The sequence below is a fragment of the Protopterus annectens genome, chromosome 4.part0 (genome assembly GCF_019279795.1).
Source record: "Protopterus annectens isolate FY-2018-M chromosome 4.part0, PAN1.0, whole genome shotgun sequence".
In the NCBI taxonomy this organism is placed as follows: domain Eukaryota; kingdom Metazoa; phylum Chordata; order Ceratodontiformes; family Protopteridae; genus Protopterus; species Protopterus annectens.
This window is the reverse complement of record NC_056733.1, coordinates 1,708,892,554-1,708,905,833: the sequence shown is the minus strand read 5'-3', so window position 1 is coordinate 1,708,905,833 and position 13,280 is coordinate 1,708,892,554. Positions and strand designations below refer to the sequence as shown.

General features: G+C 35.9%; 1 protein-coding gene and 1 non-coding gene across 2 annotated transcripts in view; both read right to left on the bottom strand.

Moving 5' to 3' along the window:
* Positions 1-13,280, bottom strand: part of LOC122799991 (vegetative incompatibility protein HET-E-1-like) — a 964,337-nt gene that overhangs the window by 185,711 nt on the left and 765,346 nt on the right. Inside the window, exons 10-12 of the mRNA XM_044069444.1 lie at positions 6,662-6,853; positions 2,737-2,875; positions 1,393-1,495 (exon numbers count right to left, since the gene is read on the bottom strand). Of these exons, the coding sequence (XP_043925379.1) occupies positions 1,393-1,495; positions 2,737-2,875; positions 6,662-6,853 (434 nt within the window). The remainder of the gene's footprint in view (positions 1-1,392; positions 1,496-2,736; positions 2,876-6,661; positions 6,854-13,280) is intronic.
* TRNAN-GUU lies at positions 7,517-7,590 on the bottom strand. The gene has a single exon. It is a non-coding gene; the product is annotated as a tRNA-Asn (tRNA).

The window sequence follows — 13,280 nt, the reverse complement described above, 5'->3', positions numbered from 1 at the left end:
AATTTGCCACCAACTCCAGAAACTCATCGTATCACCATCTCTCTCTCCACTCACTGAAATGGCTTGAACTTCCTAACTACCTCAAACTTCTTAGACTTACTTCTGCTCACAAGCTCATATTCAAACCTTCTAGTTGTCCTTCTCTGTCCACCTCTTTAACCCCCTACATTCCCAACAGCTCTCTAAGATCAAAAAAACACAATCTTCTAAACATATATAAGCCTAGTCGACCCCCTGGCCACCTACTATTATCCTGCTCCCTAGCTAAACTCTGGAATTCTCTCCCTACCACCCTTCAAAATACTCAGAGCCACTCAAACTTCAAAACTCTTGTCCAATCTCACCTCCTTTCAATGTGGGAATATTCCTGTACCCCTCCCACATAAACTCTTTAACACCATCTCCCATGCACTATATACCAGAATCTTCTATCTCTGTGCTGTCTTACCCTTGGCCTCTACTTCCTCTCCTACCCTATACCTCATAAACTTCCCCCCAGCCCACTCCCTTTCTCCATTATATACCACCTTTTACCTCTCCCACCTCACCTTCTTCTCTCTGTCCTCCCCTCATATTTCTAACTTCAAAACACAAAAACGCTGTGTGGATTACTCCTGCATTTGTGTTCCTGAATTCGCTTAATAAAGCCTGCTTTCAACTTGAGTGTTGTTATCAAGCCTTCCTTCAGTGCTAGGTGGTTTGTTATTTGGTTCTTGCAGTTTGCTAGCACTTGCCCTGATATACTTTTTTATTTATGGACTATTCCTACAAACACATGCATTACATAATCTGTCGTGATATAAATTACAAAGAAATAGATTTCATTGCTCAATGAGAACATTACGTCAACATATATAATAGGTTATATATTTGTCATTAGCGACATGAATGTGTGGTGAATGACTTAATATCCATTTATGCAGATTAAAACTATTTTTTTGGCATCTAGCAGAAGTCCTATTAGCAGATTAATGATATTAAGAAAACTGACCAAAGTATGGAGTGCATTCATTGATGAAGAAATTCCAATTTAGTAAAAGTGAAGCACTAAATTAGATTATATTTACACACACAACCAATACATACTCAACAGATTAAAGCACAATAGAGTGACTTAATGAGCTGTTAAAATGATTTCCAAGTTGCTATAGCTTGTGTCTTTGTTACTGGTCCTCTTATTGATAGCTGGTCTAAAATCAAGTAACGTTACTATTTATTTGCATAATTAGCTACAGGGTTTTTTCAGGTGAGCAGTCCTGGAGTGTTGCTTGCCATTTCATGAAACTAATTGCACTTGTCAGCATACAGCCTGCTAGTTCTGAAGATCTGGGACTAAATTCATAAGTTGAGCCCTTCAAGATCTCACATCCTGAAGCTAAAGCATACTCTTACCTGATAATCTTTTTGAAGCTGAGCTGGAAGCATTCTTTTCATCCATTTCTGCATCTGAAGAGCTTACTGCATCTAGTAGTCTGTCTGACCAGAAATCAGGTTTCTGTTGAAGGATATGGCTTCGTTAATGTATGGGTTGGAGCATTCTTTGAATTGTAGTTTATAATAAAATGCGCAGTCATTATTCCTGCTGATCACCTCTCATACTATACAGCATTACATCTTGTCTCACAAACAGGCACCAGTATAAATCACATGCAGGTTTCTTTTGAAATGAGCTACACATTGTGCTTGAAAGAGTTATGGTATCAAGTGCTGTGTATGTAGGCTCTGGTCTGAAACTCAACATCCATTTTATTTAAAAAGGTCATTAAATCAAAGCATTGGGGCCTGATGTGAGATACTCTCCAGATGAATCCCTTTTTTTACTCGTTACAGAAGTCATCATTTTTAAGCACCAGCAGTCATAAAAGACAAGCTAAGACATAAATGTGAAACATAAAAAATGTTGTGTAGTGTATAGCTTTGAAAAGAATAATGTCTCATGGCAAAATAAACAGAAAGGAAATAATAACAAAGTCCACAAAACCTCAACAAAGCAGGAGAGTGAACATGCCGAGAACCTTTTATTTGTATCAGCTATGACTTGTGCTGTGGACGTAGTTTGTATGTGTAAATGATTCTTCTTTTTATACATGCTGCAGTAATAAATGACAAAGAACTATATTAGGTCCAAAATTCATATTTTCTATGTTTTTTTTAAGATTGTTAGTGGGAATGAATGGCATCACAGCCCACTTGATGGCAGTGCCCTTCAGCTGATTGCAAATATTTGAATTTTTACAATAATTTCTGCCAGAGCTATAAGTTATATGGTCTCTTGTTCTTGCAACTGTCTCAAGAAAACAGCAAGCTGATTTGAATCAGTTTTTCACAACGTTAAAAGCAGACACATTTATTTGAAGAGCACAGTAAACTATAAACTGACATTTTCAGTACCAGAGTTTGACAGCATTAGTCATATGTATTACATTATTTCACTGCATTTTACACACTAGTCTGTGTGACATGAGACACTATGTCTGTCAAAGGTTATGGATTCAGACATAATGAGCAACATCTGTGTAAGGAAGGAGAAAATAATGACTTTCTAGACCAATGGTGAAGCATCCAGGACAACTGATTAGTTACAATGTAAAAACAATCCAACACTAGGTCTCTGCACCTCTGATAGATAAGGGAGCGTTTCTAATTGAGTGTCTGTTTATGAATGTTAATATGCAAAGAGATAACATGTTTCTTCAAATACACCATACATTCTTTTCTTCTGTGCTAACATCTTACCTCTGTGTTCTCCCACTGTGCAATTTTTGCTTCCAGTTTACGAAACGTACTGGCGAGGAAGTCATCAAAGCCCCACACATAAATGTTACCATCTTCTGATGACAGAACTAGCAAATCCAATTCTTCCACAAAAAGGCATCTGAGATGGCAATATACACCACAGTTTAGTAATGAAAAATCAAGCAGTAAAGACATATTATCATTCTTCAAGAAAATTAAACAGTAATGGTGTCATTACAATGATGTTATTCAAATTAGATTATATATCCTCTTTTGTGTCTCATGTCCAGACATATGAAAACCACAAGTTATTTTATTAAATACAGCTTATATTCAAAATATGCAAAATCCTGTATTCTAGGAGAAGAAAACAGGAGAAAAAGAATAACAAGAATTCTGAACACTGTCTATGTCAGTCAATACTCTACCTGGTTAATAAATGAATTATTAAATGCTCACTAGTCATATATGTGGCCCTGCTGTGTCTTTAAGAATCACCCAAAAAAGTGAAAAGTCATGAGCTCATCAGGAAGATAATTAACTACAGAGAGGGAGTGGAAAATGGGAAACACCACACTGGTGACCAACAAATAAGAAGGATACCTGGGAATGGTATGACTGAAAAAAGAAGCACGAAGCTTAAAGAGGGAGCTTAGTATGGAAGTACATCCCCCAAAACATGACAAATGGTGTCTATAAAAGTCAAAGATGAACTCCGAGGTTGAGTGATTTGTCTCTTTCTGGAGAACAAGATCCTAGAGTGGAATAAGACAGAGATGGTTGAAAAGATCAGCAATAAAATTCATAGCCTTCATTAAAGACCACATGAAGAAGGAAGGAAAGGTCTCACAAAGTGAACTATGTAGAAAAAAAGCATTATTAAAATAGTGCTGAGGGTGCATTTTTTTAAGAATGTGGTTAAGTATGCAAGCCTTTTTTTTTTGAGGTAATGAAACATTTTAAAGTGGGTCATACTACAAATACAGATGGTAGGAAAGGGGTATAGAGTTATAGGTCAGCCATATCAGCATTTCATAAACAGAAGTCTCAGTGGTCAAACCAGTTTTACATCAGTGAGTCAGTGAAAAATGTCTCCTGGGGATTCAGAAAGAATGATATGGCCACACAACAAGATGCTGGGGTTCAAAAACTAAAAAAACACACCAACCGTTGAGAAAAATTCTTTATAAAATAGCAAAGCTTTCGGGCTAACACCCTTCTTCAATACTAATACAATCATAAGTCAGAACAATTCACTTTAAATAGGAGCCAATAAGTCACATGACCGCAGCCAAACAGAAAGAACCTCAGCACTTCAGTTAAGGGCTGCAGTAAGAGTCCTGTTTCCATAATGCAGTACTTTACAATTCAGAGAAACACATTTAGCCACAATAATAAAATACCTCATTACCAACTAGTTTGCATGTCTGTGCAGCACTGTTAACTATCACGAGGGCAGATCAGCACTTCTTGTGATAGTTAACAGTGGTGATAACTGCAGTGCAGCACTGTTAACTACCACGAGGGCAGATCAGCACTTCTTGTGATAGTTAACAGTGGTGATAACTGCAGTGCAGCACTGTTAACTACCACGAGGGCAGATCAGCACTTCTTGTGATAGTTAACAGTGGTGATAACTGCAGTGCAGCACTGTTAACTACCACGAGGGCAGATCAGCACTTCTTGTGATAGTTAACAGTGGTGACAACTGCATTGTGTTAGCACAGGCACAGTCCCTTATTCACTCTCCAACACACTATATGCACATTTAAAAATACAGACACACACATCCCTATACCATATACCTGATCCTGTGTTGTCAGAGTGTTTCCAATGTCTCCCTTTTCCTGTCTTTTTAAATCACAGATGGCATCTGTCAGTCATTAGTGGCAGTCATTGCAGTTGCACACTTCATATCCTTCAGTAAATCCATGGAAGTACAAACGATTCTAGACTAGCAAGTTTCTAAGTTTGTATGAGACATTATTAAAATCTATCACAGATTTTGTCCTGTCTTGCACTACACAGTCAAAACATATGCTTATTGTCCCCTGTCCCTTCCCCTCATATATCACAAACTGGTACATGCATGGAATAAAATTTGGGATACAAAATATATGTTTAACGAAATCCTCTGTACTAACTTATCAGTTAGCTCAGCAGGTTAGTGCAATGGGTTATAGTGGCAAGGGTGCAGTGTTTCCCTTTGTGCTTGCATTTTGTTTTTGCTAACTTTTTATTTACGTTATCCCTGGTGACGAGTGGTGGCACAGAAGACCAGTATCCTTGGTGGGATGATACAGGACTGGAATCCCTTTTAGTGGTTTTAAGGCACATTACTTGATAGTATTCATGGTGTCTAATGATTCCATGCACTACATTTTATTTATGCAACATATATATATATATATATATATATATATATATATATATATATATGTGTGTGTGTGTGTGTGTGTATTTATTTTAATTATGTGCCTTTAAAGCAAAGTAAGCATATTAAGCATATTAAGTATCCATGAAGTCTAGTGTTTCTCTCCATCCCTGTTATAAATAAATGCCATTATGACACAAGAGGTTACTGCTGGTGTCTAGTGTTAATTCCACCATCCCCATTATGTGTAAGTGCCGTTAGAGCACAAGACATTTTCCCAAATTTATAGTGTTCCCCTGACCCAAATTTGTAGGTCTGTCTTTGGTGTCTTGTGTTTCTCCCAATCCATGTATGTAGGGTTATCCCTAATGGTCCCCCAACCCAATGATATAGGCTTTTGTCATTAGCCTAGGGATGTATGGAAGTATGACAGTCATCCCAACCAACCCACTCCCCTCAAACTAATGCACACATTCATTCCATATGTGTGCTCTAAGATGTACACACACACACACACACACACACACACACACACACACACACACACACACACACACACACACACACACACACACACATCCTTCAACACCTGATGGCATGTCACGCACACACTCACCAATTAATTCATTCACACATGCACACACATCATCTAAACCCTTAGTAACCTCCCTGTTGCTTTCTCCCAGATAGATACACATACACTCACACATATGCTAACACATGCAGTCTGTGACATACACACACTCACACATCCTCTAAGAAAACTTAACCATTATATATCCCAGTACTTGCATCTACTGTGATGGATGACCTTGGCCTTTTGCTTGTGTTCATTATCTCGATTAGGAGTGGCTGTGCTACTTCAGTTAGCAAATGCTTCTAACCTCAACTGCCTCATAAGCATTTAGCTTACCTGTGAAGACAGTCTACCACAATGCTGCACATCTTCTTGTTGCAGCACCATGGTAAGGCTGCATCTAAATCAGAAATGGTTACTGTGAGGATAACCAATCTGAACTGGGCTCTGTAACTGAATAGAAGGCCTTAAAGACAAAAGAAATCACAAAAAAAATGAGGCAACTTTAGGAAACAAGTTGTGATGCTTTAGAAAATGTTTTAAAAGGAGATGTCAGGATAAATCATAGGGAGCTCATTTGTAATCAAGACATGGATTTTCTAGCTTCTGTCACTATTAGTATTTCCAATTCATTGCTTAACATGTTGCCTTGGCAAACCTACAATATGTATTATTTAACTTAACAAATCAGTAATCTGATTTACTTCGCTTTTGGGATTTATATATCTTGGGTTGCCCCATGATTTATGAAGCACTTCTTTTCCTAAGGTTCTAATGACAATCACAAAAGAAAAATGTGCTGGTGTTTCCTGCATGGAAACTAAGTGGTCACTTAATGCCTGTAGGGGCAGTAAAGAGGCTTACAAATAGTATGGAGCAGGTACCTAATATTTTATGCAGATTGAAGTAAACTCACAGACACTCATGAAAACCTTGCAAATAGATGAGAAACAGTGAATCAGATGAGGTCTCACCTGACAAGCCTGGTAGCAGCCTTATTCTTTTGCACTGCTGTGGAAGGACGGTGTTCTAGCTGGTCTAGGATCTGGTAACTTGGTACTTGTTTCTTTTTGTGTTCATTAAAGTATCTCTTGCTTGGTCTTGCTGTATATGCACGTTTCTGCCTTGACAGTGTATTCCTTTCTTTTATTCTGAATGATTCCTTGCTGAAATATCAAAACACTATTGCACAATCATCTAAAAGAAGATGCTTAACTATGTACTTCTACAAAATTTTGAAGCATCACTCTCAGAGATGAGAATATGTTTCACCAACAGAATGCATAAATAAACATAGGCAGTGTCATTTTTTACAATGCAGAGGTAGACAATTATAGTTAATCACTAATGCTGACTTAGATTTCCTGCAAAGTCCACTTGGTTGGCTCAGTCTACTGACTTTTATTTACTTAGTAATTTAGTGACCCTATGACACCAAGCCTGATGTCATTATATTTTCTGGCCAGTGTCCATAGCAGTAGTCAGAGCTAAGGGAGTGCAGTGGATCATGGCATAGTTCATAGGGCTTAAGTTCATAGGTTAGTACTAGGCTAACTGCCCTTGCGAGCCATTTTAAGCCTAGCCAATTATCCCTTGTGAGACTCAAACCCTGCACCTTGAGTTTGTAAAGCAAACACCTTAACCATTAGGCCATCCTCCCAACAAAGAGGACAGCTGCTCTTTTAGCAACCTGTTTTCAAGTTGGTAGGTGGCCATAAGGCCTCTGGCAGGTAGCCCAACCCAGTTTCCTCAGTGCCCCAAAGTACGGTCTGGAAAAGCAGCTTATTAACAGGTCAGAACCTGAGGTCTCTTGCAGTAGCAAGAAGCAGCGTCCCTGGGTGGGCTTGAACCACCAACCTTTCGGTTAACAGCCAAACGCGCTAACCGATTGCGCCACAGAGACATTTTAGCTTACTGATTCAGGAGACAGTAAAACTTACTGTTAAATTGAACCATAGCAAGATTAAATATATACAGTACACTGTTTACTTCTTGAGGCTGTATCCAAGCAGAGTTGTAAGGCTTCTTAACAAGGAATAAAGGGTGAGAAGAGCACTGACAACTGTGACTGAATTAGATCACAAGGATGACCAGAAGCTTTCTTTACATATCTAGTATAGGTCATGAATACAGATGCCCTGTGACTTTAAAGGAAATAATAACTTCTGCCATCTAACTCATGGTTTTATATCCGCTTAGATTTCTTCAAATTGGTTTGCTAAATGTGGAAAAGTTACATACAAAAATGGAACAATCACAGGAAATACTGCAGCTAACCCATGAAAATCATATTGTTTATATATTCATGTATTTACTATTTCTTAACTGGTGCAGTGACGCTTGTCAGCTTGCACTTTTCAGTCATGTCCCAGGTACTGAGAGCAGTAAAATGTAGTAAATGTGTAGTAAATGTTCAAAATCAAAGAAATTACCAAGCAGTAAATGTATAAACAATACACAAGCTAAAACATAGAGTGAAAATAAGATACACATACATTGTAACAAAGAACACGTTAACAGATAATGAAAGAATAAGTGCCTCTACAGCAAACCTCAACCGCAATCTGTAAAAACAGAAGCACTTTGAGCCACAAGCCCTTCGAACAGACTTTATTCCATAAAAACACACAAATACACAGAGAAATGCTGAACTTCTTCTCCGCGTTTTTCGTTAGCAATGTAACTTCATCAGCATGCTCATAACTTGTACTCTTATTTTATACAGGCGTGTGACATTAATTACCCAATCAGTAAAATCAAGACATTAACATGATTAGTTTTCATAATAAATTACATCTTAAAAAACCTTTTTAAAGTTCCTATATATAAAACCATTTTAGATAAAATATCATATATAAACCAATACATAAAACAATGCAAATAAGGAAATGTTTTAAAAAAAAGAAGAAGGCATGTGTTGGGGATATCATATTCATTCATTTGTAAAGAAATATATTCACATTAAATTCACATATAGTAGAATGCAATGAAACTTTAAAATAATCTTACTCAATAGCACCATCTTGTGATATCTTGTGCTAATTACATATACTTCATAAAACCTTATATAATCAAGTATCTTCATAGTTTATAAAAACTTTTGTCATTACTTTCACATAAACTATAATTAAAATTAAAAGTCCCTCTCTATAAACTTATGTATATCAGTACATATTATATGATTATATAGACATATCAGACCTATTCATAATCTAACTGCTCTTAGTTTTAGGATGGGCACCATAGAAACATGTTAATTTAATCCTGGCTGTTTATTAGCTTCTAATAGCAGTTGCCAATACAATTCCCTTACTACTATTCTATTCTCCCAGTCACCCCCTCTAAAGTCTTGTGGGATAACTTCTAGTACAAAGAACAAAAATTTAGCTTGTTTACAAGCTATAGTATGTTTATAAAGGGCATTATTAGCATCTTTTTTACTCATGTCATATATATGTTCATATATTCGTCTTTTAAATGCCCTTTCAGTTTTGTCCACATAGAAGGAGATGCATTGTTGACATTCTGCCAGGTATACTATTCCTTTTGCATCGCAGTTAGCTTAAGTTTTACTAGTAAATAATCTCTTTCTAGCCTTTAAGTAATGACTCTCTTTGTTCAGCACATATTTACATTGTTTACATCTGCCACATTATAAGTGCCTTTTTTCCTACGACTTATTTCCTTATGTCCAGACCTATTTTCTAACATATTTTTATATTCCTATCTCTTCTATAACTAAATGTGATAGGTTGTTTGAATATTGTGGTAAGGTCTGAAAATTCTGAAAACATTTTCCAATTTTTATTCACTATCTGTTTTATAAGCCCTGATTCATGACTAAAATTCATAATATAAGCACTATTAAAATCTCTATTATTTTTATCTAGTTTATCATTTTGTTCCATATTTTTCATATTTTGCACATTCATTTGAAACCCCTTACCTAATAATGGACTAAAATCGCCTACCCTGCTTGTTTTCACCTCATCCATAACTTCATCTATTAATTTTACTGGATACTTCCTATCTAAAAACATTTCTTTTAGTTTATTACATTCGTCCTCAAACTCTTTTTGTACCATAGTCATTCTTGATACTCTAATAAACTGTCCCTTAACTAAATTCTTTTTTTTTGTTTAAAGGGGGTGGGCACTAGTATAATATAAATAGGAGTTAGAGAACGTCTCCTTTCTGAATATTTTTGACTCAAACTTATTGTCTTGCTGGTTCTTATATATTATGATATCCAAATATTCTAACTTATCTTTGTTAGTTTTATGAGTAAATTTAAGAAGATCTGTTGTGTTAATAATATATTTCATAAATTCTTCTATTTTTGCATCCGATTCCAACCAAAAGAAGTACACATCATCTAGGTATCGCTTATAGAAATTACAATAATTCATATATGGCGATGCAGTAAGAAATTTCTTTTCCCATATATTTAATACTATATTTGTGAATCTGGGGGCACAACAGGCCCCCATAGCTACTTCTTTTATTTGTCTAAAAAATTCTCCTTCAAATACTACAAAGTTATATAACAGTATCAGTTCTAAGATTTCCATAATTGCTCTTAGTTCCTTCCAATTACATTTTTTAGTGTCTAATAACGCTTCTAGGAACCAATCCATTCCTATTTGGTGTGGAATAACAGAAAATAAATATATAACATCCACTGTTAGAAATGCGATATCTTTATTATATAACTGATCATTTACACTTTTTAATAAGTCCCATGAATCTTTAAGGTATCCTTCTTTGTCTATCCCTACATTCTTAATCTTCTCATCTACAAATCTAGCTAGTGGATATGTTTTAGATCCATTAGCTGAGACTATAGGCCTGATAGGTAGGTTATTTGTATCCTTATGTACTTTTATAGTGCCAAAAATAACTGGTATTAGGGTTTTTTTTACATAGAGATATCCAAACGTCTGCTTATTAATTAACCCTTTTCTCATAAGTTCTTTCAAGGCTAAATCAATTTTAGAATAAGCTATGTTTATTTCATTTATATACTTCATCAGATCTATCTTCATTCCTTCATAATTCTTCCATTTTAGTATTATATGTAATGTTATCCATTATTACTATTCCCCCTCCCTTATCAGGCTTAGAGATCCTTATATTTTTATCCTCTCTTAATCTATTCAACAACTGCCTTTCCTGCCATGACAGATTTGGTCTCATGTTTGTTTTCTCCAATTCTTTTCTCAATTCTCTCTCTACTACCCCCTCAAAATTTTTAAGCTGAGGATGTACAATAGGATTAGCAATACATTTCTTTCTAAGTGTTTTTATATCAGTAGAGATAGTTTGGTTATCACAACTATTATTTTGAAATATTATTTCAAAATTCTTCTTTCTAATAAATAATTTTAAATCAATAAGGCTTTTACTAATATCACTTTTCATTGTAGGTACAAATTTTAGTCCTTTCATAAACAATCTGTAATGCCATTCATTAATTTCAATGTAACTATAGTTGAATATATTAAAATTCTGATATCTAAACACATTTTCATTTATTTTAACTATATCCTTATTATTATCATCTATAATAGCCTTACTAGTGGATTCGTTCATTACCTGTTGTATTCTGTTGTTGATTTGTTCCGAATTCTCTCCAACCGTCTCGGTAGGGGAAAATCCAAAGGGTCATTCAAGTCATACATATGATTTTCACTTTCTCTTGTTTCTTGTTCATTTCCACTTATATTATTATTATTAAAATGTACTTTAGCATGAGGATCATTATATTTCCTAGCTTCCCATTGATGTTTATTATTATTATTATAGGCTTGATTGTATATATCTAAATCTCCTTGTATATCTCTATCATTCCTTTCCCGTCCACCAAAATTGTGTGCTCCATAATCACCTTCATATCTTCCCCTCATCTTCGTTTTAGGGTAACATCTCTTCTCTTTGTATTCTAAGATATCCCTCTCTATTTTCTTAGCTTTTCTTCTAGAATTATTATAACATTTTTCATCCACTTTCTTTTTAATGTTAAAATATTTAGTTTTTTCATTTTCAACTGTAAATAGCAGGTCATTCAGGATTTTATCATTTACTTCTTCTATTTTTTTATAAACCTTGTTCATTTCAGTTTCATTGTCCCTAATAATAATTCTCATAATACCAAAACCACATTCATCAAATATTTTCATGTAATCCTTTATACTACTTTCTTTTGAATTATTTGGGTATTTATAAACCCGTAACCCTTTAGGCACAATTCCTAACAATAAACCTTTCCTTAAATATTCATTATCTAAATGCATTGTTTTGTATTTTAACATCAAGTCCTGTAAGCAAACTATATTGTTATTATATGTATTCACTTTTTCATCGTTTCTTTGAAAACTTTTGTTGTTAAAGGAATCAAGTTCTTTAAGCCAGTCTTGCCATACAAAGTCATTCTGTTGTACTACTTTATTGTTACCTGCATTAGGTTCTGCAGCATTTTTCGTCTTTCCTTTGGTCTCACGTCTCTTTGTATGGGTATACCAGCCTCACTTTGCTGTATAGTCCTCTGACTTTTAAATATATTTGGGGTATCGTCCAAACTCACATTAGTCTCTTCTCTTCCCTCTGCTGCAGAAATATTGGCTTGTTTCTCTGTAAGTTCCATATTGTCGTCTCTCTGTATGTTAACCAGCCCCTGCTGGTTACTAGGCAATGAACCGTAATTCCTGCTATGAAGCAGCTGGGAAATATTACTGTTAAGTAACATCACGACCTGTGTGAGTTGGCTGACTGCCTCCCCCAGGTTAACCACGTTGTCAGCTTGCAATAAGTCATGTCCCTCCTCTCGTTCCGGCTCCATATTCTACCAAATAACGCTCGACCAACAGATAATGAAAGAATAAGTGCCTCTACACCAAAACTCAACCACAATCTGTAAAAACAGAAGCACTTTGAGCCACAAGCCACTCGAACAGACTTTATTCCATAAAAACATACAAATACACCGAGAAACGCTGAAATTCTTCTCCGCGTTTTTCGTTAGCAATGTAACTTCATCAGCATGCTCATAACTTGTAAACTCTTATTTTGTTCAGGCTTGTGACATTAATTACCCAGATCAGTAAAATCAATCCATTATAAACTTACTAAGCTGGGCATAAATCCCTACGTCACTCGATGGGTTGCCAACTGGCTTACTGACAGAACCCAGACTGTAAAAGTAGCAGATTCCGAATCCAGCTCCAGACAAGTGACAAGTGGAGTACCTCAGCGTTCAGTCCTGGGACCACTCTTGTTTGGCATCTACTTCTCTGAAGTACAAGCCAAACTGAGGGACTCTGGCTAACAAAGTTTGTAGATGACTGCAAACTGGCAGCCATTATTGAATCCCCAAATGATGTGGATATTCTACAAAATGGCCTTACAGAAACAGATGCCTGGTGACAGAGCCATGGGCTCAAGCTTAATGCCAAGAAATGTATAGTTATCCCCTTTGGAAAAAACATGTACCCATGAACTACCACATAGGTGGCAGGACACTAAACATCGAAAGTGTGATGAGAGACTTAGGGACACAAGTGGACAGTGGTCTCACTTTCAATAACCACATCGCCA